This window comes from Choloepus didactylus, chromosome 3, assembly GCF_015220235.1.
Source record: "Choloepus didactylus isolate mChoDid1 chromosome 3, mChoDid1.pri, whole genome shotgun sequence".
Classification (NCBI taxonomy): domain Eukaryota; kingdom Metazoa; phylum Chordata; class Mammalia; order Pilosa; family Megalonychidae; genus Choloepus; species Choloepus didactylus.
The window spans coordinates 99,604,080-99,628,357 of record NC_051309.1 but is presented as its reverse complement, the minus strand read 5'-3'; the positions used below and the strand labels follow the sequence as shown (position 1 = coordinate 99,628,357).

Genomic DNA, 24,278 nt, shown 5'->3' with positions numbered 1-24,278 from the left:
GCTGCAACAGTATCCACTCAGTCATTCAAACCCATACCAGAAAATAATTTTGGACTTACTTCTTTAACTCTCACTTCTAAAGAGTAAACAAGTCAATGGACTCAAACCTTGAGTCTCTCTTGTAGGCAAACGCTCCTCTCCATTCCCATTGGCCACTGCTCAGAACAGATCTTCATCAACACACACACGTGGGATACAGACAAGGTCTCCTAAAGGGGCTCTATTCACGACACTGCAACACCAGACATAGCATTACTTATAAAAAGAGTATAAACATGAAACTGCTGCATGTGTAACAACCACCCAGCTTAAAATCAAACACCATCAATAATGTAGAAGCCAGGTACCTCATCCTGATCACATCACTTTTCTTCTTCCTCTCCCTTCCTCCCAATTAATCACTAACCAGATTTTTGCACTTGTCATTATATGTTTCAGTTTAAAAAAAAAAAACATGCAATATTCAAATTCATCCTCATGGTTTATAACATTGCATCAACTGGAAGGCCAAGTCGGAATATACATTGTATATGTCCAGTACCTCTTGTGTATTGATGGGAATCACTCCCACACAGTTTATACATAATTTCCTACAAAGTTTAAGAAACTAAACTAAGGGGGAGTCTATATTATTCTTTTAAAAATATCACCCTAGACATTATGCAAGGAACTGAGCTAATCACTGAAGTCCTAACCATGAGCAGTATTACCTTTGAAGGGCACTCTCTCTCCACTACTAACATCCCTGCCTGTGTCATTAGGCATATTCCCCTTTGGTGGCCTGGAAGCTTCCTTCACTCCTCTTCTCACATGCTCAGCAGCCAAAAGCAAGTTCTGCTTTCAGAACTTGGGCAATATTTTCAGAAAATAAAACTATTTCTTCTCAGCAAGTCTGTGCATATGAGCATTCAGGGGCTGATTTTCCAGTTTAAAGATCGTCTAAAACCCTTTGCTCTTTCTTCCTTGCTTTTGGCCATTTCACTGCTCATTAGCATCGCCACTGAAGAATGGACAGGAAAAAATCAAAAGAAAGAAATCAAAGCAGCCAATTTTGCTATTTATTAACTGTTTATCAACCACAAGAAGTTCTTTTGTGGAGAAAAAAAGTAAAAGTATTGGCCAATTAGTTTTTGATGCATTATCTTCATTGTCTGACGCTTGTCCTGTTCTCAGTTACACTTAGGTAATGAAAAGTTGACATAAATATATTTTCCCAATAATATTTTTGCCACTTTTAAAGGTAAGTTATTTTACCTTTGTCAGCTAATTTTTTCCCTTTGTTTGCTATTGTAAAATTGTCATTTTCACTGATGTTTCATATATCTAGAAGAAAATACAGATTAGCAATATGAAAGAGCAGTATACTACTTACTAACTACAACATTAAGAGAAAAAAGGAACTGTGATTTCATTTCTTCAGACCCCAAATACGATACAGATCAGTGGAATGATCTGATCTATAATATTAATCTAGAAAGAATCTCATTAATATATTAATTATAGAATAACTACATCTTAAAGCCTTCTCCTCCTTAACTTGATTTTGGAGCATAACCATTGACGTCTATGAAAAAAAAAGACGAAAAGAAGCAAATGGCAGATATTCCCTCCTTAGCTCTGACTTGAGCATGATTTTATATTTACTTTGTAGCCTACAGCTACAGCAAGGTGAGTGATTAACTATCGGGAAGCTGAGTAAAGAGATACATGTTATAAATGAAGACCTGCTGTAAATGACAACCTCCTTATCCCATTTATAATTTCTTTTTCTGAAATAGATGTTTGTTTTATGGCACCTTAAGGGTACCATGAAGAAGACACTTACTGAAGTTCCATAATCTCCAGGGCTGCAACAGACCACAGTCTTCGCACTAAGCCCTGCAGAGCTCCACTTCTGGCTTCTTTATATTACAGTAGGATCTCAGAAAACAGATACACCTAAAGTTCTTAAAGGTTAGCAAACATGTCTTTGTTTTCTTTGAAACAAATGAGTATCTCTGCATTCAAATGAGCATGTAAGTGCTAAAAATGTATTCATCGGATAAATAAGTCACATATTACTGTTTCCGTGTAACCCAAAACTATATATTCTGGAAACACAATATGAGGATCTAGATCATGATTTGTAAGCTTGAAAATAATAAATTATATAAAATGTCCAAAGAACCACCATGACTGCAACACTAGGGAAGAGACGAGTACTCTCTCTCAAGTCTGTGCATGAGCCACTACCCAGGCTAATAAGGGGTTAAAAAGGGAAAAAATAAAAAGTTAACAAGAAACTTATGTGTCCTCATAAAAGCCATGCCTCCTTGGGGCCAGACCCAGAGTAGCTGGTATTCCTAAAATGAAAATACGAACTGTGGTGATGGATGCACAGCTGTATGATGGTACCGTGGGCAACTGACTGTGCACTTTGGATCTTTGGATAATTGTATGGAATGAAAACAAACAATAAAAAAAAAGAAAAGGAAAGAAAATACACCAGTTTCCTGTTATTGCCAGTCATGGGCACAGCTAAAAAGAAGATCTGAATTCTGAAACAGACAGTAGTTCCCAATACATGACTAACACAATTTGCCTGTTTTGATTGTGGGGATTATCAACAAAAGGCATGAGTCTTCTAGATTTTTCATCTTAAACTACATGCAACAGAATAACAGGACTGACTCCCTTGTCCCACTAAGCTCCTGAGATAGTATATAATCTTTGGCTTTTAAGATAATCAGCCAATCTAAAATGTAGTGCCTGTGGGGCATGACATTAAAATGATATTGATAGTATGCATATTAAACACTTCACCAATTTTAAATGTTCATCCCAATTTAAGTATAGTTTCAATCAACTTACCATTTCCTTCAAATGACTACATTATTTCACCACTCCAGTGAGTTATGGCCTAGCAAGTTGAATATATCTTTTGTTGTTCTGTATCTCATTAATAATATTCCTCAGTGAGATCTATAGTTCATTAATTATGTTCCTCAGCCCCAGTTATAACACTTCTTGCTTTTTTGGTCACTCACTGCTTTACTCAAACTCTATGACGCCTATCCCCTCAGTGTTCCCAAATCCCACGTTTACACATCAATTAACAGATGTAACCATGTGGAAACAGCAAGTGTCATTCATGTTCCACTGCTTCCGGAAGACATGTTTTCACAGAGGAGTTAGCACTGGAAATGACAAAGAACATCGCAAAATATAATGCATCTGCTATTGACATGCTTATTTTAACATAGATATTTTTGTTTTACCAGTAAAATGAATGTAGTATGCATAACTTATATGGGTATTAAATGGAGTGGAACAAAGGTACTAAGATTCATTTTCAATAGACTCGATTCTGAGGTTGGAAAATTTAGAACATTTCCACATTTTCACCTATGACTGAAGAACTTCCAGCTATTGTAGAGCATACATAGAAGTGAAAGTTTCACGAAAGGAAATATAATTCAAATGTGGCATTTAAAATTAATATCATACAAAGTCCTTTCATCTATTAAATTTCTATGCTGCAAGGATATGCACTGCCTTGTATAATAACTATGTTCTTCCAAAAATTATTTCCAAAAATGATTTTTTAGAGCAGATCAAATGCAAACAGAATTTATTTAGAGGAAATCTACAATTAGTTCAAATGTGTCGATTGTGACATGATCATTTTATGCTATTTTAATACTATTTATCGAATAGGAATATTATATGTTCTTGCAAGCTAGTCAGATCTGAATCCTGAAGAGTGAGATAGTAGTTCCCACTATATGACTAACCCAATTTTGCCTAGACTAATTATTGATTCTATTTGTAATGGTATATCTATACTCCTTGAGGTAAAATCCACATATGATCTCAGGTAAGAAATTTTGAACTAAATGTGAGTGTTATTCTGGGAAACTAATTGAAGCAAGCAAAAATGCAGAAGAATAATACAGCACTATTCATAAGCTTCTCTCTCAGACTTAGCCCATTATCACTTGATCCAAGAATATGAAAATTACAAATTTCTTGGCTATTCAAACACTTGCCATCCAAACTCAGGAGTCAAACAGGTTGGAACAAAATGGGATATGTTATTTTAAGCTCTCTTACTGGAAACTTTCTTATGATTGAACCTTTAAAAATTACCATATCTAATCCCAACCTTTAAAAACACACTCCCTTTACCTCATATTCCCACTCCACCCCACTCCTTTGTTCTCCAGCACAGCAAAACTTATCAAAAGAGTTTTCTACCCTTATAGTCTCTCCTTTCTCCTGTCCCATTAAATCTTTGATTCCTCTCCAATTAATATTTTGTTCCTTCCAAGCAACTGAAAGTACTTTGCCAAGTCATTGTGACAGACTAAATTATGCACCACAGTTAAGACAAGTTCTTGGTCTTGATCACACTACTTTAAACAGGATCTTTGAAGATATTACTCTTAGGTAAAGTGTGGGCCCACAGAATGAGGGTGAGCCTTAATCTGGATTACTGGAGTCCTTTATAAACAGAAGAAATTCTGAATAGTCATAAAAAACCACACAGAAGAGAAAGGAGAAGACAGTGTCTTGTGATGGAAAAGCCAAAGGAGCTCCAAAAGTTGCCAGCAAGCCAGCACCAGAATGCTACCAATTCTGGGAGGAAACAAGCCTTCTAGCTTCTGAAATCATGAGACAATTCCCACTGTTTAAGCCAACCCATTGTGTGGTATTTGTCACAGCAGCCTAGCAAACTAAGACAATCATCTCTCTCCTCCATGTATCCAAACCCAGTAATCAAGTCTCAATTTTCAACCATAGAATTTGACAAGGTTTCTCAATTCTTCCTTCTTGAAATACTTTCTTCCTTTGGCTTCCAGTACACCACAAAATCCTGTTTTCCTTCTAACTCACAGACCACTCATCTTTTTTCCTTTTTTCTTTTTTTTTTTTTTCTTTTTTTTTTCCTGGATCCTCTTCTCCATGATCTCTAAATGCTGGAACATCTGTTGGGGTAGTCCTTGGTACTCTACTCTCTCCACACTTATTCTCTATCTGAGCTACCCACTTCCACTGCTTCAAAGATCACTTCTATGATCATGAATTCCAAAAGCATAGCTCCAATCCCAAACTCTAACTTAAATTCCATACTCACATAATCAATGGCCAACTTAAAATTTCAAATTTGATATCTAATAGGAGTATCAAATTGAATAAATGCAAAATTCAGTCTCTGACTAAAACTTGCTCATTGCCCCATGGTCCCAATTTTAATGAATAGTAATTCTCTAATTTCTCTGATTTCACCCCCTTGACCAATCTATCAGAAAATGCTGTTTCTTCTATCTTCAAAATGTATTCAGAATCTGACAACTACTCAGTTCAGTTACCAACTCAGTTCAACTCACTAGTGTCAAATAATCTCTTTATTTCCCCTCTTAGCTCCAAACAGTCCACCTAAACAGAAAATGTAATCTTTCTCAAATACATACCATTTCATATCATGCCCATTTCATATCATGCCCTTGATCTATACACCTAGAAGATCCAAATACTTTAAATGACCTATAAATCCTTACAAGATCTGCCCTGGTTGCCTTTCATACATCATTTCCTTCTCTTTCATTTGCTCAGATAACTAGAGCTACACTGGATTTCACAATGCTTCTTACACAAATTAAGCAGATTCCTTAGTATCTTGTCTCATGGTCATTGTTCTTGCTATGACTTTTGCCTGGAATGCTCTTTCACCTGATATCTACGAGGGTCACTCCCTTTTTTCTTGAATCTAGTCTGTGCTCCAATGGTCACCTCCCCAAAGAGGACTTCCCAGACTACCCTATCAAAAACAGAATCCTTTGCCACCCAGAATTCTCTTATTTTTCTTCATAGCATTTATCACTACCTGGCATTATATTATATATTTACATCTTGATCTGATTGCCTCCTCCATGAGAACATAAGCTCCTCAAATACAAATTCATGACTTTTTTGTTCAACACTTTAATTACAATGCCTAAAAACAGTATATCAAACATAGAAGGTTCAGAATAAATGACTGATGAATGAAAGAACATTCCCCCAATTAGCACATATGCACAGAACGGCAATGCCTACCTATCTCTGTAGTTTCAGAAACAAAGACTTCTAGAGTTAGAGTGCTTTTGATCGTGAAGCAAAAACCTTCCTTAAGTTTACCTACAAACAATTAGGTACTCAGGGCAAAAAAAATTACACTTATCTTTATAACAGCACTTTAATTATTTTGATGTGAAGAAAAAAGCATACAAAATATTTTAATACAATTAATTTGACATTTTTTCATGAGTAAAATGATTTGTCAATAAATGACTACAGAGTTATTTAAGAATTTTTAACACAGGCAGACTTTTGGGTGCTAAATGGATGGTACTTGCTTCTGGGCTACCTTCTATTCACTCAAGAAAGTTTTAGTGGGTCAATCCACCTAGAAGGCTTGGTGGACAACAGTGAGGTAAAAACAGGAATACTTAGAGCAGAAACCCAACACTATAAAGAAGTTTGAAGGAAACACTGGCCATTTCTTTGATACTTTGTATTTTCTGAGCGATGCCAAGCATGTCTGAATAATATTCCTGGTGTGCTTCCTTTGTATATTCTAAAGTCTAAACTGTTTTAGACTGTGCTGGTTAGAACAGGAGATTACTTATCCCTGCATTCAGCCTTAAGGAGTAATAGTTTGGTGGTATGCTATAGGAATGGTGCTGTATGTAACCCCTTAATTTTAGCAATAGTAAAATTAAAACAAAACAAAACACCAAACAGACAAAATCAGCTCTCGCAATCAGACGCTGGAGTTACCTGAATATTCATTGAAAAATATATTACGCACAATTCTTATTTGGACCAAAATCATCTTCATACTGAGTGGACCTTAATTTGAATAATTTAGGTTTTATGTTCCATTTATTTTCCCCTGTGTGTGTTTGTGTGTGTTTTAACTCAGTGTTCAAACCTACCTGTTAAGCATGGCTATATGCAGCACCCTTGACTGTATTGTCTCTCAATTCCTTTCTTATATTCCTCAAATACAGGAATTCACCTTCGTTTTAGTTCATATAATCTTAAAGCTTAAGTGAACATTACTCTAAATCTTGCTTAATGGTTGAGGAAAATTTGAACTAAAGAAATTAAATAACTTCCCAATATTTCTAAATTAGCTATTGATAAAATTGGAACTGTCCCAAAATTTCTAAAGTCCAATCCAGAATATTTTTCACCATTTTCCCTATTTCTTCACATTGATGTGAAATTCATGTCCATATCCAAATGCTAAAATTAATTTATTTAAGTTACCTGAATTTATAGATGTCCTCTTTTTTTTTTTAATTTAACAGATGAATTTTATCGCATCTTTAAAATCACAAACAAATCTGGCATCTTGTTGTTTCCACTGCTCCAAAACTTTTAGATCTCATTCATCGGCCTGCTGAACTGTTCCTTTTTCAGAGACATAGATAACATCCCAAAATTTTCTAATATCCTAGTTTTTAACTGTTGTGGTTTGCTAAATCAAAGCAGCTGAATTTGATACAAGTTCAATGTCATTTCCTTCAAGAATTAACGCATCTTTCTGGACTTGAGATACTGAACAGGCAACACCTGGCCTCATCCAATCCCTGCGGATGTATTTTTCACCCAAGAAATTTTGGATTTCCACTAGAGACTCACTCTCCCAAATAACAATATTTATGAGGAAGTGAGCATACACAGACCTCTCCTTGTAACGGAAGCCCAGTGCAACACCCTTGATCATGTTCTGTACATGACTACAGACAGTGCAAACTGTAGCCAGCTCCTTTCTATTTCCCCACTATCTGTCAACCCAAAGCCTCTTCTTTTTCTTCCCAAGTGCATTGAGAAGTTCCACACTGATATGATTGAGGTCCCTTTACAGGGTTCCTCAGGGCCCTTCACGATAACTGCACGTCCCTTCAGCATGATGTCCACATCTTCTGGAATGTTGACAGTCTGCTGAGAATGGTCTTCATTCTCACAGTAGATGTGGCAAAGAAAGCTACTGATGTCCTCCCAATAATCAATCCCAGAATTACTTGAACATTTTTCCTTATCTTTTAGACGTCTATCAGATCATTTACCTTTATTCTGAGTTTTAGTAATACATTATTACAACTAGTTTATTAATTATTATTGATACAGGACAAGGTCTAACATAATAATACAAACTATTCATTCATTTTACGTAGTGTTGCATTTCCTAATTATATGATTGTGCCAGTGTCAAAACTAATTTAACAGGTTGAAAGTAAACCTAAAGTTCATCCTCTATTCTTATAACAGGATATACCAGAAAGAAGATTTTGCCTTTTTAAAGAATTAAAGAAAGAGAAAAAAAACAAAGGGATAATAGATGTTGCTTTTCTATTACCATTAAAAAAAAAAAATACCCAATGGTGGTGATGATTTGTGTGTTTATGTAAGGGATTGGCACATTAAAACTTAGTATTACCAGGTCAAAATTCTATGAAAACATATATGATCATTCATCAAAACTCAGTGGTTAACACTATTTATATATACATCGGTATCTGTGTCCAGGTATATGTTGTTTCATAACTTTATTTATGTGTGTTTCACATCCAAATATCTATTGGTTTGGGACTCTATGTATTCCATAGGGAGGCAGAACACAGACACACATCATATTGCCAAGAACACTCAACAACCACTGTTAGAAATTGGTTAACAAGCTCTAATTTTATTCACTAATCTTGACCAGCATTAAATAAACATGCTTGCATCCTTCTTAGTGTCTCAGATTTTTTCACAGAGTATTAGTTGAAGAATATATTTATTGTATTTTAAATTTATAAAAAATTTACATCACTAGGTCTAGCAATCTAATCTATCTAGAGAGAATTAGATGTTGATATGTACTAGAATTAAATTCTTACAGGAATAACAGAAAGGGGCAATATTTACTCTCTTGGTTTGAAAATTAAAAAAAAAAAAAAAACCTGCATCTTATAGCACCACTTAATTAACTAAATGGCATTTTTTTTCCCTGAGAATTTAAATTTTATTTATGTGGTTTTCAAGTATGACTACAAAGGAACAGATCAGAATGCAGTGACACCTAATGGCAAAGATATCTTTCTAGGCTATAAATGTATCTTCTAATAAATATTACATTTGTTGTAAAAATGTCTTAAGTATTGCTACCCACAAATATGTTGTTTATAATCTGAAACATCATCAAGATCAAATAGAAATGCTGAATGCTTTATTTTTAAAAACTAAACTAATACATGCAGGTAAAGGAAGGGAAAAAGCTTCTTCTGTATTAAAAATTTTATATGGTTTAAAACTGAAAGATCTCATTAGGATAAAACTTAAGTATGGTGAAATTAGCCTTAGAGTTCAGTAGGGAATGGAATATATCTTCCATTACTTCTAATAATCTCAACTAGTTTCTATCGTTGGATAAGTTGAAAGTTAATCACCTTGAATTTTATTCCTATTTGAATTAAAATTTATAGGAGATATTTATGGCATGTACAATTCACCTGGAATAGAAAGCAAAGGTCCTTAGTGTAAAGGCTTATTAGTAATGTCATAGTTGATATCATTGACTAATAACAATATTGCCTAACAATGAATATCCAAATTGTGTTTCAAATAAGTGTATTAGTGATACAAAAAAGAATAATAGTAAAATATAGCCTTATTTTAAATTCAGAAGCAATTTCTCAATACTTTCTAAAATTTACACCACATGTTATCCATAATTTAGGGAGCAACCAACTACTATAAGTAACCTAAGGATAACTTTAATCATTGATTATCTCATGCAGTGCAAAGAATCCTTGAGGATATCTGGGGACAATCATCAACCAATGCATATCATGTAAGGAGTACAAAAAGAATTTGGTAGAAAACACTGTACCTCATCTGGGAATGTTTTTACATTCTGTAAATAAAATAGCCCTGCCTACAGAAGTAAGGAAAACTAATGCTTTAAATTTACCGTCCATTACTGTTTTTCAGGTGGTGACACATTTTATTCACCCACCAATTGTGTACTTCAGTTTGAGCATGCTCATGATGAAAATATTCTGTGAATTGTCTTAGGCTTCTCCAACACAATGCCATAGTTGATGACTGTAATCTCAGAGTTTGCCTCCTCTGATAAAAACATTAATAAATGCTTCTTTTCTACCCCCCTCAACCCATTTTCAAAAGGTATTTCACTATGACTGATAACAACAAAAATATGCTAGTGATTTGTGTAATGTATGAATGAGTACAGTGTTAATGTTTCCTGATAGAGAAATATAACTGAGCATAGCTCATATATAATCAGTTCTGTAAGCACAGAAACCAGATAAAGAAATAAGCATGTATTAAGCTTTTAAAACATGAGATCCTCCATATCAGATATGAAGCAAAACACAAACTGTGCAGTTGACTGGAAATGCCACTTAATCCCTGCTTAAGTGAAGCAATGCTCTACTGTTGTGTTTAAGGAGTAAAGAGTGTGGGATGACTGATGTATGAAGAAAATAGCAGTCAGCGTGGCTAATCTCAAAGACTTTGGAGCATTCTAGCTACATAAATCAGAGCGACTTCTGAATAGCCTCATAAAACACAGTATCATTGCCATTCCGCTCACGACTTTTTGGTTCTTCCTACAGCATGCAGATCATTAGGAAACTTCTACGCAATCAAGTAATGTGTGTCTGATGAAATTACTCAATCAACGCACAGGCTCGAAGTAGAAGCATAGTTCAAAATTGCACAGTTTTTTTTTATGTCAAAAGACGTTTCTTTTATTGGGGGCAAAAAAAATCACAACGGAGGTGATTCATTTCAAAATGCTGTGTGTGGTGTATGTGCATGTGTATTAAACATATATATGTAATGTACTGAATATCTTTAAATATAATTACACAGAGATTCAAAGTAACTGAAATATATGGTTCTGACTGAAATACATTTCCTTTTCAATCATTACATTTAAATTATAATATTTCTCATCATTGTAGTAAACTTATGTGTCTATTAAAGCATGTCAGAGTTTAAACTACCCACATGAAGTAAAAACAAAGAGAAACACAGAACAGTGTGTTCTTCATATATGTAATCTGGTTCAATACCAAAAGAATGCAATATTGAAATAACCTCTTAAAGCAGTGTCTTTTTATAAGTAGTGTCTTTTTATCTTCCCAGTTTGCCTGTACTACACATATAGCAACTACTTTCTGCTTGAACACGTCACGTGAGGCTGGGAAAACCTTTCATCTCCTCATATTTCCTCATATCTCTTAAAGTTAAAATATTCCCTTTCCCTCCAGTTTCATCCCTTTAGTCCTTAAATAATACATTTCCCCAAAGCACATTTCTCATATTACATATTTAAATGAAGGCAACACCTCCTGAAACCAATTTAATTCTCTTTCCTTATTCAACCAAGTAAGTAAACTGCTCCAATGCATGTAAACTGGTGCTTTTCAATTTTAACATGGACATTTGAATTTTTAATTTATTTACTTCTGGGAGTGGAAGTGGGGATGAGGGTAGGAGAGGCTTTTAACCTCTGAAGTGTACACAAATTAGTCTTGATCATTCTTTTTTAAATGTAAGAGTTAACTATTTTCAGTACAAAGTTTTTGAACAATCAATTTGCTAGCTTCATGGCAATATTAGCTAATCTATAAAAGAAGATAATCCTCTTGTCCAGTGTACTAATTGCATTCAAGACAAATTAGTTGTGTGAGAAGTAACCACTTGGCATATTGCTTTTAGAAGGATATGCACAGTCAGGGCATAAAATCAGCTTTCTAAAGAAATCTGTAATTTCTACCCAGTTACTTTTTTTTGGTCCAATTATAAATAAGTAAGCCATGTCACACTGACAGACAACACAATGCAAAGGAAAAAATACAACAGTTGTTTTCTATTTTGAAACCAATGCCCAGACTGCACTGCAAAATAGTATTCATCTGGTAAAGGATAGCAGGAGCTGTAGGTGTTTGTAAATAACGTATTTATTGTGTAGACCATAGAATAAGCAATAAAATAAGCATTTATCCACAAGCCTTCCCCCCTGAGCGATGAGGAGCATAAGGAGAAACCGCAATCATAAAATGAACTTAGAAGTAAGATAATATTTATGTGGATGCATTCGTGCGCAAGTCATTTACAACTTAACATAAATTTGTGCCATATCTTTAAGAAAGCAAAGTTCATTTCTGAACTGCACCAGAAGATTACCGAACCCCTCAACGAAACCATAATATCGCTTGAAAAGTTCTGAACCTACAAGCACTATTAGGCCCCAGGCAAAAACGGATCCAACTGCAAGCTACATAGCGATTAAATTAATGCATAAGTGCAAGGCTTTTTGAATTCTGACCTCACTACCCCTTGCATAGAATCATATAGGGCTCCATTGACATAAATGATAGAGAATGAAAGACATGTTTACAAAAACAGCTTCAGAAACCAAGAGAGGGAACCCCCTGAAGCTGAGGGGCTAGCCGCCGTGGGCGCGAACACCATACAGAAGCCCCTCGATTGGGCGGGCAAAGCCGCCACCTGCAGCAGGTTCCCATTCCAGGACTGTGTGTGTTTGTTGTGAGTCTGTGTGATGCACGGGGGAGGTAAAGGGGGACGGAAAGGGGAGAAGCTGCGACCCATCTGCCGCCTCAATTTGCAGAACACCAAGCCGTGTGGCCAAATAAAAGTCCTGTGCCCAGAAAATTTCCCCGAGGGGGCCTCTCTGCAGTCCAGCAAACGAACCTTACTGGCCTGGGGACGTGAATTTCCGAAAAGGAAGTCGTCGCATTAACGCAGAAAAGGCTGCAAGAGCGGGTCTCCGCTCAGCTCTCACGGATTAGCAAGTGAGAAGAGTTGGAGCCTGGAGCTGAGAGCGCTGTGCATGATAATGACGCGCAGCCCCCAACCGCCCCCAACCGCCGTCCTCCCAGCCCGCCGCGGCCAGTCCCGGCCCGTCTGGTTGCCAATAGGTGGGGCCATGAGATCTCTGAGGCTGCTCGGCCGTCCTTCCCGGAGTCCGGGGGGCCCAGCTGGAGCCCCAGCGCCTTTGCTCTCGGCCTTGCGCGGCAACTCGGAGTTGACTGCGAGGCGAGGCGGCTATCTGCGAGGCAGCCCACGAGAGCAGCCCGCGCGAATTTGTTCGCCGCTTTGCCCAAGCGCCCAGGTCCAGTCTCGCCGCCGCACCAGGCCCGGGAGCGTGTGCAAGGCGGCCAGGCGCGCGACTCGCGATCCTCCGCTACACCGCCGCCAGCCCCTCCCGCCACCGTCGTGGAGACTCTGCACGAGGACTGCAAAGCCAGGAGGCTGGGAAGAGCAGAGGGAGGCTGGGGGGCGCATCCGGTACCCCCGGCACCATAGCAAAGTGATGCGGCTAACGCAGCCCGCTCACGTTGCAAAACCACCTGTTTGATCCGAAGGGTGCTTCCCCCACCGCCCATACCCCCAGTTCTTTTCGACTCACAGGTGATACCTCCTCTGTTCCCCAAAGATAATTTTTTTTAATGGAGCAAATGTACATCCGGGAAAGAATATGGAAGGTTGAGTCAATTAAACTTCCTTTCCCCCATACACTTAGATCACCCCCTACTCCCCAGCACACACGCACACCAAGGCAAACTCGAGGCCCCACGCACAGAGCCCACACCGCACGATTCATCGGGGAAGAGAGCACAAGTCAGGATCCGAGCATCCACATTTTTCCAGAAAACTGAACAAGTGTTTAGGAAGGGTAGCGGGAAGGGGCAATGAACAGAAGCCACCTTCAACAAGCCATACAGAGGACAGAGGGGGGAAGCAAAGGGAAACCACTTGCAAACGAAAACGCAAAAGTGTCCACGAGCAGCACAAGCCTTTTCTTACCGATGTGAATGATCGAATCCGCATTCGCCGCGTCCCAGGTTTGAGACCACCAGGCGGACAAAACCAAGAGCAAAGGGAAAACTTCCATTTCCTCCTATGCTGATTCTCTTTATGAATGGATTTTCTTTCAGTATTTTAAAAAGCCAGTCCAAAGAGTTTGAGGTCACGATAGAGTTTAGTGCAGCTTTTTCGTTTTCTTTTTTTTCCCCCTAAATTCCTATTGCCGTTAGTCGTCGCTGAGGAAGGCAGCGGGAATAAAAGAGCCCAGCCTGAGGAATCCTCCTTCGCAAAGCCCTGTCACTTGGAGCGGAATTTTGGCATCGCCAGAGTTGTTTGCAGTTTGGCTTTTTAAAAATGTATCCAGTCTCGGCTGCTCTTGGGCAGGGGGAGAGGCTGGAGATCAGACCATCCCCATCGCTGCGCCGGGGCCGCGGGGTCTCCGCTGCAACTTCCAATAGACACCCCCAACCCCCCCACTCCCGGCGCCTCAAGCCGGATGTCCCCCTCCCCCGATGAAAAAAGCACCCCCCACCCCCCGCCGCGCCCCAGTGGGCCGCGGAGAATCACTTGTCTTCGCTGCCAAAATAAAATCTAAGTGGAAAGGAAAGATTAGGCGGTTCCAAGCGGAGTAGCCAGATTCCAGCAGGGAGGGGGAAAAAAGCCCTCTCCAAGAGGGATAGAAAAAGTGAACTTCGAGGTAATGCAGTTAGTAATGCAGAGAAATTTTCCTTTCTGCGCGAGACGGGGAACGGAGCTCGGCAAGGCGGGCCCGGAAAGCCGGTTCGCTCGGGCGCGGTGGTGGGGGAGTTGCGCCGGGCGCGAGCAGCGCGGCCGGGCGGGCGGAGGGAAGCCACCGCGGGCTGCAGGATGCTTTAGGAGCGGTTCGCCTGGCGGGATGCTGGAAGCGAGCAAGGAACAAGGCTGGCAGCTTCAGCACCAGCCCCGCGTTGCCTAGAAATGGATCACCTAGGAGAAGGAGCGAGCCCGCGAGAGAGTGGTGCTGTCAGGCGGAGAGAGGGGGAAACCGAGAGGAAGAGCTTCTCTCTAATAACCACCTCCTCCCCCTATCTGCAATACAAGGGAGAAACAAAATAGTGCTCTCGTTTCCCTTGGAATATTCAACCAGGACTGAGAAAAAAGCAGGACTGTAAGAGAAAAGACGCTGAAGGTTTCTCTTTTTTTTTTCCGAGGTTAAAAGCAACCTAGAAAACCAACCCACTTATTTAACCTTGCAGTTCTCCAACAGGTATCAGACTTTTTCTAGCCCTTTGCCTGGAATTAGTCACGTTGGTTGAAAACAAATTAGGGACACCTGGTCACTAAGGGAAAACGAGACCTAGAAAGCCTTTAATAAGATTTCAATTATAAAGTTATAAAAAGGAGAGGACGTGCTGATTACCTTTTATACAGGCTTTTTTTTTTTTTTTTTTTTTTTCCTGTCTCCGGTGTATTTTCTCGGCAGTCAGGATAGAGAAAGGAAAAAGATGATCTTAAAATGTTAAAATAATTAAATAAAACAGAAATAAATGCTTCAGTGAAGCATTTATCTAAAATATTACATTGTCTGTGAGAAAGCAGCATAATGACAGACCTATGCAGATAAATTCAGAATGAGGAAGTTGGTTGCTCTTCCATGCAGAGTGCTGAGGAAACACTGAATGACAGCCTCCCAGTCTCCAAATGGAAAGCTGTTTCTGCAAGATTATTCCTTATCCTTAAACACAAAATCCTGACCATTGTGACTCCCTCTCTCCCAATGATTAACTTATATCCAGTCCGGGCTCATTTCAGACAGGGAATTTGTTAACCACAACCAAGTTGGTAGTTGAGGTCAAGTATCAATGGACCTAATGTTATTAAAATTATAATTGGACTTCTTTGGGTGTGTTGCTACTTCGGATCTATAGATGTCAAACACCTCAAGCAACCTTTCAGAGCACTCCCCTACATCTAAATTTGGCAAAACTCTTTTCTTTTTATCTCAGTTGAGCCCTTCTCTCTAATCTGAATTGAGTTATAATTTATCTAAATATAATTGTACATTCTCTCCTTTGTGAGAGGTTCTCTTTCGTTCATCTTAGACTTTTGTTTTACCTGATCATTTGTTCTACCAGAAAATGCCATGCTGCCATTTTGTTGCTTATGCCTGGAAGATATCTATTTATTCCCTTTCCCAACCACCCTCCTCCACCCCCACCCAATAACTAGTCCTCAAGGCCTAGCTCAAATTCCTTTTGCCCAAGAATTGGGTTCAATCCTGTAATATGGAATAAAGCCATTCTTCTAGGCTCTCTTAACACACTCAGCTTTTGTACTGGAGTTATATGCAGTACCACCTCCAAACTGGAACATCAATGCTTTGAGAGTGAGAAACATAGCTTATTCCCATCTTCTTCGCTGCAGTAATTTACTGCCTCCTTTGTTAATTTGAATTTTGTCACTTCCTTCTGACTCTGACACAAACCATTGCTTCCTTGAAGCCATCACTGATGAATTCCTCCCAGTTTTGATCATTCCTTCATCTTTTTTCTCCATTAGTACACATGGACTCAATATTTATTATACTGTTGTGGATGATGTCATTTTTCTTTTCACAGGGTTCTGATACAATTTCACAGGTTATACTTCGTTGTTACATATAAGGAAGCCTTTAAAAGAAGGGTGTATCTTCCCATAGCTTGCTCCTACTGTATGATTCATGGGGGTACTTAAAAATATTGATGAGTCACTATTGTTCAATCAAGAAAAGAATGTGAAATAACCATTTAAAATTGAAAAGACACCATAATACCTTGGAATCAGAGAATTAGGAAGGATTTCAAAACATTAGCAGGCCTAATCCTGTTTTAATAAATGTCATTCCTGGAGATAGCTACATAGAGTCTATATCAAACCATGTCTTCTCTTGGAAATCTGTTCTGGTATGCTATGGGCAAGGCATTTTCATTTTTCCAAAATCATCCAATTCTGTGGTTCTCAAACATCGTTTCGCTCTGTAAGAACCTGGGAAGCCTTTCAAAAGGATCACTTCAGGCTAATTTAATAAAAAATCTGGGGTTTGGAGCCTAGACTACAATATGTTTTAAAACCTCTTTAGTGATTCCAGTGAGCAGCCATAGTTCAGAACCACTGTTCTAATATGCAGACATTTAAATTAGTCTGAGTGACACATTGCAAGAAACCATACATGCTTCATAATGACCATTCCACCAGTCAGATGACATAGTAAAACCATGAGTTATAACTTCCTAAAAGAAACAAAAGAAATTTAGTGCAAAATTAAAGTAAAACATTGGATTTTCAATTTCCAAATTAAGAATATAAACCAGTTGATATTGTCCAAATAACATCTACAAGCAATGAATCCTCATTTTTGGTATTTAAATGGAATATAAGTTTAAACACATTTTTGATGATGTATTAACTACATTTTCTACTATTTTAGAAAATTGCATATAATGACATAATATTTTGTTAGCTGAATACAAAACTTTTAAATCTGCAAGTTATAATGTTAAGTTCCAGAGGGAAAAAAGCAATAACAAATTCACTGATTTTCCTTTTATACAGGCTTTTGATGAAGGCTATCTTTTGGTCTAATTAAGTTTTATAGCCTTAACACAAGCATAATTCTATGAAAATGGTTGACATGCCTGACTTGCACTGAAATTCAAAACTTTGTGAAATTCCAGAAATTCAGGGGGTATGGGGTTGGGGTATGGACAGCATTCATTCACTCAGGTTTTATAACCAATGGTTAATTTTTGGAATAAAAATGAAAATGAATCATAATTAATGGATTGGATTTGCAATGATTCTTCCATGATGGAGACTGCCACTTCATTCAGGCATTAGTTATGATATGAACATTAATAATATGAAGAAGTGGTAGGTAATCTGAGGAACTTTATGTTGTATAGTATAATAACAATTATTATTTTCATGGAAAAACATAATTTGGTAGAAATTTGAATGTGTTTTGTTTAATCATGTACAAAGAAAGCAAGATTATTTAAATCCATGGAACATACCATTTTTTCACTTCCACTTTTTAAAATTCTAAGAATTCCAATACCTAAACTTTAAAATTGACAGTTAGCCAAGTATTATAACAGCAACAGCATTAAGTCAACTTACATTAATCAATGTTGAAGAACTCTTCAACAATATAATAACATGAGTTTTATTTTGTTTTAGTATTAAAAACTGTAAATTTATGAAATGAACTATTTGCAACTTAAAATAGTAAGTTAGCTTTCAAAAGAATATCACAGAAAAAAATTGAATTATAATGTGCTTACTTCTAATTATCTGTGTATCATTAACATTATAAATATGGCTACCTACATAAAAATTTTAGGTACATTGCAAATTTAACATTAACTATTAGAAAAGAAAAAACCATAAGAGGACAATTATGACCTCTTGTAGATGCTACATGACTGTAAAATTATAATGGAAATGTTCATTTGCAAAAGCAGGAAACATAATTCTTTTTACTTGAGAGGGTGAAAGGGCAACTTTTATACTTTGCAGATCAAAGTAGTTCAGAGCTCAGTGATATTTCAGGGACTTTTATTCAATGCCTCATTTTCTAGAAGGAGATGGGGAAACTGAGCACCAGAAATCATACTGATAGTTATTGGAAGACACGGACTTAGAAATCATGCTTTTTGACTTTTAAATATGCTTCAAGTAAATCACTAACTCATATGTTCCTGTATCATATGTTCACATAGCGTATACCTTGCCATTATTTTTTCAGCTTAGCCTCACACTGAGTCACCACCTTAATCTGTCAAATTATTTTGTCTGTGACATCAGTGCAAATCTGATCCTCAGTGTTATCTCTTTCCTTCCTTCCTTCCATCCTTCCTCCCTCCCTCCCTTCCTTCCTTCTTTCTCTTTTTCCTTCAGCAGTAAGCTATTTATCCCTCCCTATCTTTCAGCGCTTTTCCTAAATCTGTGAGGCTGCTCTGTCAGGTCAATGTCATGTTCTCCTCTAATTTAATGAGATATAAATTCCAACCAAATTCTGCAACTGGATTGATTGATAATTTTGGGATATGATCTCGTTATCAAACTCATCTATTGTTAAAGTTAACTCAAGTGAAGAACTTTTTATTTCAAAGCTTTTTCACTGTCCATCCATAAGCTATGTTATTGAACTTTGAGGAGCAATGATTCAGTTGTGTGTGTACATATATACATATATATATATATGTATATATTGGTAGACCACTTTTAGTTGCATAATCTCTTCTGAATGGATGTTGACATGGCATTTTAAATAGAACATTAATAAACATCAAGGGATTGGTTCATGGAGATCAAATGATGACTTGTAACCAAAAAGGGTACTTTACTGATATTGGCCCCACACACTACATTCTAATCTGTCCCCACAAGATGGCAGCCATGCTTGATGTAGATTTAAACAGCTTATATTTTGAATATTTCAATACTTAACAGTTTACCAGAATACTATTAACCCATATTAATGAACTAACTATATTGAACCAAACTTGAAATTTTATGTGATATTTTTAGATCACTTAATTTTTTGAAGTTCTGTGTCTTCTAAAACATTCACATATGAAAAATAGGTATCGATTATCATGCTTTTATATTATCTGCTTTATTGACAGCTTCTCTGGTTTGAACAGTTACTGAGGAATTAAATACCAATAAAACAATCTTATATAATATGCAATTGACTTCCGTGTGAAAGAGTAATTAGAACACTGAAACATTATTTTGTGATTCATATCTTTGAGTATAAATATTAATGTTTCAAAATGGGGCTAATTTAACTATGTGCTTTTTTCTAAAGAAAAAATATTTCATACATTTTGAGCTTCAGGACTGCACTTGGCAATGGAATGTAGAAATTTAATATTACTTATATAAGTATTCCTTTTATATTGGCATAGCAATGGAAGCAAATGTTTAACACCTAACTCAAAGACAAAAATAAATACATATGTCAACTACAGTGTCTATTGTTTATCATTTTGGATCCTTTAAAAGGAGATCTGATTATCACCATGATTACCATTTTAATCATGAAATTTACTATTTATTTTCAAACATGTATCTCTGAACACTAACAGCTCAGATACAAAGTGTGCTTCTGGAATAGACTGCAAATAATAAACTACACATTTTAATTTAAAATATATGCTGACTTTATAGCAGTTCATATCAATTTTAAAGTGCTTTATCAGATTTTTAAATGTCGCCTATCTTTTTTTATACTTCGTGCTTTATCAGATTTTTAAATATCATCCAATTTTAAATAGAGAGGCAGAAGTATTATAAATATTAAATCATTTATGATATATATATATAGTGCCTTTGGAGGAGCTTTCAAATGAGTCATAGAACTTTATAAACACTTAATTTCACTTTTCTGTGGGTGGGGCACATGATCAGGATAGATTTGAATACAATAGATTCCTCATTCTTCATTGATCCTGCAAATTGGTGATAAATCTTAGTGCTAAAAGAAAGACAGAAAGAGAGAGAAAGGAAGGAAGGAAGGGAGGGAGGGAGGGGAAGGGAAGGAGGGAGGAAGAAAAAATAGAAATGTTTAAATTTTGTGGAATTCTACTCATACAACATAAGGCAAGGTCACCTTGACTCTCCAAAATAGATTACTGAGGTATCAAAAGGGTCTATTTATAACATTAGTCTATCTATTACCTATCAATCCTATAGTTTACCAGACAGAGAGGGTTATATTCTGGTTTTCTAGGAAACATGGAGCATGTTTTGAAAGAGTTCTTTGGAAGATGATAAAAATTGTCCCAGCAACAGAGGCACAAATATGAGTCTCTGCCCAAATTTAACTTGGTCTGTCTGCCATATAGTTTATATGATTAAAGAGAATTCAAGGGGATAGACTGAATTTTAGATTAGATCTCAAAGATGTTATCAAAAGATTGCTAATATAAAATGATTGATAGTGTCAGCATTTTAAGTGTCGCCTATCTTTTTTTATACTTTGGTGCTTCATCAAATTTTAAATATTATCCAGGCAGAGTTGAAGCATAAAGAATTAGATGTGACATCAAAGTTGCAAAAATGAGACAATATTAAAAAAAATTTTAATAGTGTTGCCGTTAGGAATATCTGAGTTAACATATCACACATTGTGCTCTATGGAATACTTTTTTTCTGGACAAAAATGGGGGTTAGTTGCTACTTAAGACTACAAAATGCTATATAGATTTTTCTTCTCTTAGAGATCCATAGTGCATGTCAATCTATTAAAAACATAGAGAAATCCTATCTGAAATAAATCATTAACTTGTATGAAACCCAGAATATCCCAAGTCATCTGTTATAGTTAATTTTATACATCAACTTTGCTAGGTTATAGTTTACAATTGTTTGCTCAAACACTAGTCTGGATGTTTCTGTGAAGGTGTTTTATAGATGTGGTTAACATCTGCAATCTGTTGACTTTAAGAAACAGAGATTACCCTCCATAATGTGGATGGACCTCATTCAATCAGTTAGAAGCTTTAACAGAAAAAGCAGGTTTCTTGGAGAAGAAATCTTGTCTCAAGACTACAACTCCTGTCTGAATTTCTAGCCTGCCAGCCTGCCCTACAATCTTCAGACTTGCCAGTCTCCACAGTCACATGAGACAATTCCTTAAAATAAATCATTAAATATATATATATATAATAAATACATCCATACATACACGTGCATATTTCCAACTGAATTTCTTTCTCTGGAGAACTCTGACTGATACACCATGAAACTCTCTTTCCATAGTACATGATTAACATCAACTCTTACACTTTTGTAAGCTATTTTCTGCATTCTAGAAAATAATATTTTTCATTTTGTTTCACCCTCTCCAGTTTATGGATATTATATTATCAGATTGTGAATCAATAGGCTTGTATATTATATCTGGGGAGAGACTTTATTTTGTGCTGTAATAACAATTACCTATTATCTGTTTTGAACTTCCTATAAGGAAGGAGAAAATACATAACTCAGCAATAAGCATGTTTTCTTTTGAAAATGCTCTATATATTTCTGCTTCTGCTTAGGATGTAGAAAACCAATGAAGAACACTGCTCCCATCCTGACAGTGTGAAAATGCTGGATAATGTATAAAAATATAACTTTCCTTTAGCCCATCAGAGAGCTGACGTGACAAGAAAACAAAGTGAACTGAATTCCAAAGAATGACAAGTACGTCTAGGGTGAGACTAGACACAAAACTGCTTCACTTTTGCAGAGCACAGAGGAAGAGTTGGCTGCCATAGAAGAAGATAAGAAATTACCCAGAATTTTAATGAATTCCTAAAGGCTGAATGCAGGGTAACATGAGTTTAGAATAACTGGGAGCCTTAGACACAAGAGAGTTTGCACTCACAAGCTCTTGTTCATTGGCCAACAAAGGGTGCTCATGAGAAACATGAGGGCAGCACAGGACACCAGTGGAGACCCACTAGGTGGTATATATAGGCAGCATGGAAGAGGAGCAGTTCAAAATATTACCCACTTCCCTTGTCTGTTTTCTCTAGGAAGTAAAAAGCTTTAAGCTGCTGAGGCAGGAGTTAGTAAACTATCTTGCTTCCAAGGCCAGGTAAAAATCTAATGATTTGTGTAGAAGCAAAACTCATTTGCCTCTGGGGAAAGATTAGTAAACCTTCTTTTCTGAAAACAGGAGTCAGGAAAAGATCACTGATTTCGGGACAGTGATATAAGCAAAGCTGTCTGCCTCTGAAGGGAGGGCAAAAAAGACCTTTATGGCCCAGGAACTTGCACCAATATAAATGAAAAGTATGTCATTGCTGGGGATGAAGAGAGACAAAAGGAATTTTTCCTGTTCTTCATGGAAAGAAAACTGTGGTGTGCTAAGGGTAACAATGTCAACAACAAAACCCTCACCTAACTCAATTATTCAATATCATCCTAGTAGAAGAACACATGTATTCATTTCCAGTTAATTAAATACTGTTCATCTCAAACTCTATTGTCCTTCAATACATGATGTTCAGTATTCATTCAAAAATTATGGACAAACAAATTAGAAAGATAAAACCAGTACCCATCGTCCGATAGAGCAATTAATAGAACCTTGCTGAGTGATTACCAAGATGTTGATACTACCAGAAAGTAGCTTCATAATAACTTTGACTTAATGTGCTAATTGATATAGTGGTGAAGAAGAAGAACATACATGAACAGGTGGGAGATTTCAACAGAAACACGGCAACCAAGAAAATGAGCCAAATTAAAATTACAAAAAATGAAAAAAACTATCAGAGGTGAAAAATTAATTTGATGGATTTGACAGATCTGATGAAAGAGTTTGTGAACTTAAAGAGAAGTAATACAAATTATCCAAAAAGAAATGCAAAAAGAAAAACAAATAAAAATTTAAAAAATTTAAAATAAAACATGAGCAGGTCATCCAGGAGATTTTGGAAAAAATCAAAAATTCTAATGTATGTGTGCTTTAATTCATAGCAGGGGAAGAAGAAATACTGGAAAAGACAATGGAGTAGTAATTACTAAATTGAATTCCAGAGAATTCCAAGCAAGATTTTTTTTTTTTTAAATGCAAACCACCAACAAACAAAAATCACCTAGACAAAGCATAGTTAAACTGTTAAAAAATTTTTTTAAAAAAGCAAATCTTGAAAGTAGCTGGGGTGGTAAGGAGTATGAGAATATGCAAGGAAAAACAAAGACAAGAATTAGACTTCCCATCAAAAATTAGTCCAGATAGGTGACAATGGAGTGACATTTGTGAAGTACTAAAAGAAAAAATAAATCTATCAATTTGAACAGTAAACTCAGCAAGAAATCTTTCAAAAAGAAGGTGAAATAAAGACTTTTTAAGACAATCAAAATCTAATGGCATTCCTTTCCAGAAGACCTCCAATACAAGGAACTATAAATGCTGAAGATTACAATACTGAAGAACATTGGGATCTATAGACAGAAATGCAACCACCAGAAAACAGTAAAAGAGAGGGAAAGTATAAAAGGCATGTTTTTCCTCTTTTCAATCTGTTTAAAAGACAATTAACTATTCAAAGCAAAAAAAAAAAAAAAACAAGATATTGCAGAATTTGCAGAATTTATGACATCATTAGAAGTAAAACGTATGAAAAAATAGCACAAAAGATAGGCGTGAGGAAATGAAAGCATTATGTTTTCAGTTATCACACCAGAATTGAAGTGTTACAATATTATTTCAAGGGTGATTATGATAAGTTAAATATGTATATTATAAACCAAAGAAAAACCACTAAATCAATTTTTAAAATACATAGCTAATAAGCAAAAAAGGAAATAAAATGTGATAAGTATACATATTTAAACTTACAAAGGTAGGAAAAGAGAATAAAAAGGATGAATGA

At 36.5% G+C, this 24,278-nt stretch overlaps 1 protein-coding gene and 1 pseudogene across 3 annotated transcripts in view; both read right to left on the bottom strand.

Moving 5' to 3' along the window:
• Positions 1–14,314, bottom strand: part of GRID2 (glutamate ionotropic receptor delta type subunit 2) — a 1,659,435-nt gene extending 1,645,121 nt beyond the window's left edge. For all 3 annotated transcript variants that reach the window (XM_037830265.1, XM_037830266.1, XM_037830264.1), the window contains exon 1: positions 13,879–14,314. In XM_037830265.1, the coding sequence (XP_037686193.1) occupies positions 13,879–13,966 (88 nt within the window). In that variant the 5' untranslated portion in view covers positions 13,967–14,314. The remainder of the gene's footprint in view (positions 1–13,878) is intronic.
• LOC119529656 lies at positions 7,415–7,991 on the bottom strand (annotated as a pseudogene).
• Positions 14,315–24,278: the final 9,964 nt, after the last annotated feature.